This window comes from Sitophilus oryzae, unplaced genomic scaffold, assembly GCF_002938485.1.
Source record: "Sitophilus oryzae breed Bouriz unplaced genomic scaffold, Soryzae_2.0 scaffold_1018_pilon_pilon, whole genome shotgun sequence".
NCBI lineage: Eukaryota > Metazoa > Arthropoda > Insecta > Coleoptera > Curculionidae > Sitophilus > Sitophilus oryzae.
The window spans coordinates 11729-15851 of record NW_022145636.1 but is presented as its reverse complement, the minus strand read 5'-3'; the positions used below and the strand labels follow the sequence as shown (position 1 = coordinate 15851).

The 4123-nt window shown below is 34.2% G+C and overlaps 1 protein-coding gene across 1 annotated transcript; it reads left to right on the top strand.

Annotated features, from left to right (window-relative positions):
- The first annotated feature begins 2723 nt into the window (after window positions 1–2723).
- Window positions 2724–3209, top strand: LOC115874346. Its single transcript, XM_030889470.1, has one exon. It carries the CDS (start codon window positions 2724–2726, stop codon window positions 3207–3209), a length of 486 nt encoding a protein of 161 aa, XP_030745330.1.
- The last annotated feature ends 914 nt before the right edge of the window (window positions 3210–4123 follow it).

Here is a 4123-nt window from a genome sequence, read left to right as displayed (position 1 = left end):
TAAATGAAATACGCTTCAGTGGAGTTATAAATTTTAAATAATAGAAACAAAAACAGTACAGTATTATATACCTACGTAATGTAGGTGTTATTATACGTATGTAAGACAAACAGCATTAACATTTCAAAAAAAAACTTGTACAATAGTAAAAATGTACTAAATACATATTATAATATGTATATTTAATAATGTCTATTAATTTATTACTGCACGGACCACTTTTGTGGCATCGGGAATTACACTGCAACTTTGCTTTGACACATTGATATCTTTTGGTTCTGCATTGTACTTTTGAAGCCTGGCACAAACATTTGACAATTTTGATGGATAATATTTATCATTTTGTTTCTAGATCCATGGCCGCAATTAATATAATATAAATCAACTTGATATAATGTCATTTTAACAGAACGTCAATGATTTCTTGTAAACGTATCTGTTTTAATAAAGTAAAGTGTTCTCGAATAGTTGAATTTAAATATTTTAAATAGTTTTTTTTTTCTTTATTCTTTATATTTTCTTGCTTCCGACGACGGAAAGAAAACTTTCCGAAACGTTAAGCATTTTTTTCTTTGTCAGGCAAATTTTTATAACTGTAAACATAACTTCTACAAGAAGCGTCCGTTTAGGTTTAACGCAGAAGTGTTTACAAAAAATAACTATTTTATTTTGTAGATTTTTCTTGCAGTGCAGTGGCGAAATACCCATAAAGGATTTTTTGGAGAGATGAATCCGCCACATAGGTATAGACATTTTTTATTAATATGAATGTTCAACAACCTGTTATATATTTCTTCTTCAGGAACAAGAGTAAAAATCGATCGAAGGCGATCAAACTATTGGATCGCCTTCATTTGCTACCCCTTTTTATAACACTTTTTCTTTTCATTTATTCTTACCACATCATACGATTTTAACAGGTAATATTCTCTTCTAGTTTTGGTTGTGAAATTTTTGCTTTTAACTATGGTTATTTCATCTGCCATCTGCAAACAAAAAATGCGCTAGCAGCTGAGACTTAGCGGCATTTACATTTTAGTTCCCGGGTAGGGAAGTATTGTAATCAGCCAAAAATTATATGAGGTTTTGATATATTTTTACGGTAAGATCTTTAAAAAATAAATAAATTTCTACGTTAAAGCATACACACATTTTCAAGAATACAGTCACTCGCACGTCCAAGGATCTCCGAAACATAAACGTCAAATTTTGAAAATATGATTTATGACCTGATTACAATACTTTATCCGTACTCGGGTATTCGACATACAGGGTAGCGCATTTTAGAGGTGGTTCCACGTGTAAGCATGATTTTTTGTCCCCCTCGAAAACAAAATCGACGGGGATCTGAGCGTTTTTCAAAAAGAGAACTGAGCTGCCAGAAAATGCCTGTTTCGTTTTAGTTGTTCCATCCTGTATATTCTGATTTCTGATAAATGCTCTTAAAATTAAAAAAAAAAGATCCCAGGCCATCCTAATAGATTCTGGTCCACCCTATATGTCTGACTTGACTAACGCAAATTTTATATTTATGTTTTTATGTTTTATTTAGCTTTATTCAAATAAAATCTTAAATTTACAAAATCATGAATTTCCTTATAATGAAATAAAGTAGTTATTGTAAAGAGCAGGAGAACTTATTCCTGAAAGGCCTTTGATAATAATTTATTTGCTTAAACATAACCTCAAAAAGTTTTAATAGTTACCTTATTTAATTTTGCTCTATATTGTATGGTGGTTTCTTCGATAATGTAATTCACTACATGCCGGAGGAACGTCGTCTCTTCATGAAAAGCCCCGGCAGATTATGTAGATACATGCTTTTACATAATATGCCGACATTTCATGAAGTGACTAGGATCTTCATGAAAAGACGGAATACACTATGAGACTACGACATATACATAGACAGGGTGAGTTTCCTACGATGTTCTCCATGGGCATTGCATCTCTTCCGAGAGGAAACTACAGGAGATAGAGAGTCGGTTAAATGGGGAAAGAATTGCAGTTTTGTGGGGTCATAAATATGCACCTTTCAGATTTTTGAAAAAGTTCATGGCTTACTAGATATTTCGAAAAAAACAAATTTCGGCTATTTTAAGAATTGTCCCTAATTCCATTATAAGCCATTTTAGACAAAATGTTTTCAGATAAAAGTTGCAGATAATCACATCCTTAATGAGATTGTGTCCTCCGTTTTTTTCTAAAGCCTGCCATTTTTGACATATGACACAAACATATATTTTTTTAAATGGAAACCATAGTTGGCCATGACTTCATAAAAAGCGCCATTTTTTAAGCTTTTCGAAGTTCATCATTCTTTCAGTAATTTTTCAAAAAAAAAACATATTATAGCTTATATCGCTAAAAAGCTGTTAGTGGTCTAATGGTTAGTGTGAGGGTCTCAGAGGCACCCATGGTTGCCGATGCCTTGCGTGTAACAAAACTCTGAGAAATGCCCGCAGTCTCTAAGACAGACTAGCAAATCCTACTTCCACGTCCTAGCCGTGACCACTGGGCAATGAGTGGCGTACAATGGATGTACGTTACGCAGCTAACGGAAGAGGTTGAAAGGCGATTTTCCGGCGCCTTAAAACTGGAACAGATCGGCTAAGGGAGACAACTCCTACAGAAAAATCTTGGCCCTCCTGATAGGGGGTTGGGGCATCGGGCTAACTCCTCGATACCTGGAAAACCTAAAAAATGTTAAAAAGCCAAACAAAATGCCTCGGAATGGATCTGATATACGAAGCCGAACCAAGCAACGAAAACGGATAATGCACTTTGGAACATGGAACTTACAAGGTATCTCCAGAAAAATGGACGAAGTACTATATGGGATAAATAAATTAGAAATTGACCTAGCAGTATTAACTGAAACCAAGAAAAAAAGTCAAGGATCAGAGAACTTAGGAATGTATGATTACTTTTATAGCGGCGTTCCAAAAGAAAAGAGAGCGGGCCAGGGAGTGGCTATTTTGATACATCGGAAATATAGAAAATACATTACAACCTGGGAAGGAATCAGCGAAAGAATTATTAAGATTAATATGAATATTCGAGGATATAGATTAACAATCATTGGAGTATACGCAGTAAATGATGATTCACCAACAGCTTCAAAAGATACATTCTTCCAACAGTTGAATGATGAGATTATAAAAACCGGAAAAAACGAGAGAAATATTTTTGTTGGGGGACTTAAATAGCCGCACCGGAAAAAGTGATAATGATGTTACTATAGGAAAATATGGAGAAGAGACGCTCAATAACAATGGAGAAAGACTAATTGACATGTGCAAACAGAATAACTTAAGAATTCTCAATGGATTTTATCAACACCGTAACATACACAAATATACGTGAACACAAGACACAAAGAAATTAAGATCTATCATAGATTACGTAATTACTAAACAAAAAACAAAAATACAGATTCAAGACGTAAGGGTATATAGAGGGGCGATATGCGGTAGCGACCACCACCTCCTAAAAGCGAAAATATTTCTACCATATAAACGAGAAAAATAGAATATAAAGAAATAGAAAATGTAACGAAAGAAATTGAAGAGAGAAGGTACAACTTAACAGCGCTCGAGGACCTCAGCGTGCAAATGTTATACAGAAAAAGATTAGAGGAAAAATTACAACAACAACGTTTCGAAACTCTGGAAAAACATTATTATTATATCAAGGAATGCATACACAAAGCAGCTTCTGAGGTCCTGGGTACAATCGACAATAATGAAAGGAAAAGGAAGCCTTAGTGGTGGGACACGGATATACAGGATATTATAGAGGATAAAAGAAGCAAATATACAAAATACTTGAGCACCAAGAAGATCGAAGACAAACTAATATATAAAAAAGCCCAAGCTAAAGTACGAAGAGAAATATGCCAGAAGAAAAATCTGATATGGGAAAAGAAGTGTAATCAACTAAACACATATATAGGAGGTAGAAGAAGCACAGAAGTTGGAAATTTATAAAAAATGTCAGAAAGGGAAAAGGCAAAGAAATCATCTCCCCGATTACACCACAAAAATGGGAAGAATACATGGAAAATCTTATGACGGAAAATAGAGTCGAATTTATGGACTGCCCTGACGTGACGACAAATATA

What these genes read in the sequence shown, in the direction of transcription:
- LOC115874346 (XM_030889470.1), top strand. Translation starts at nt 2,724, where the DNA reads ATGCCTCGGAATGGATCTGATATACGAAGCCGAACCAAGCAACGAAAA.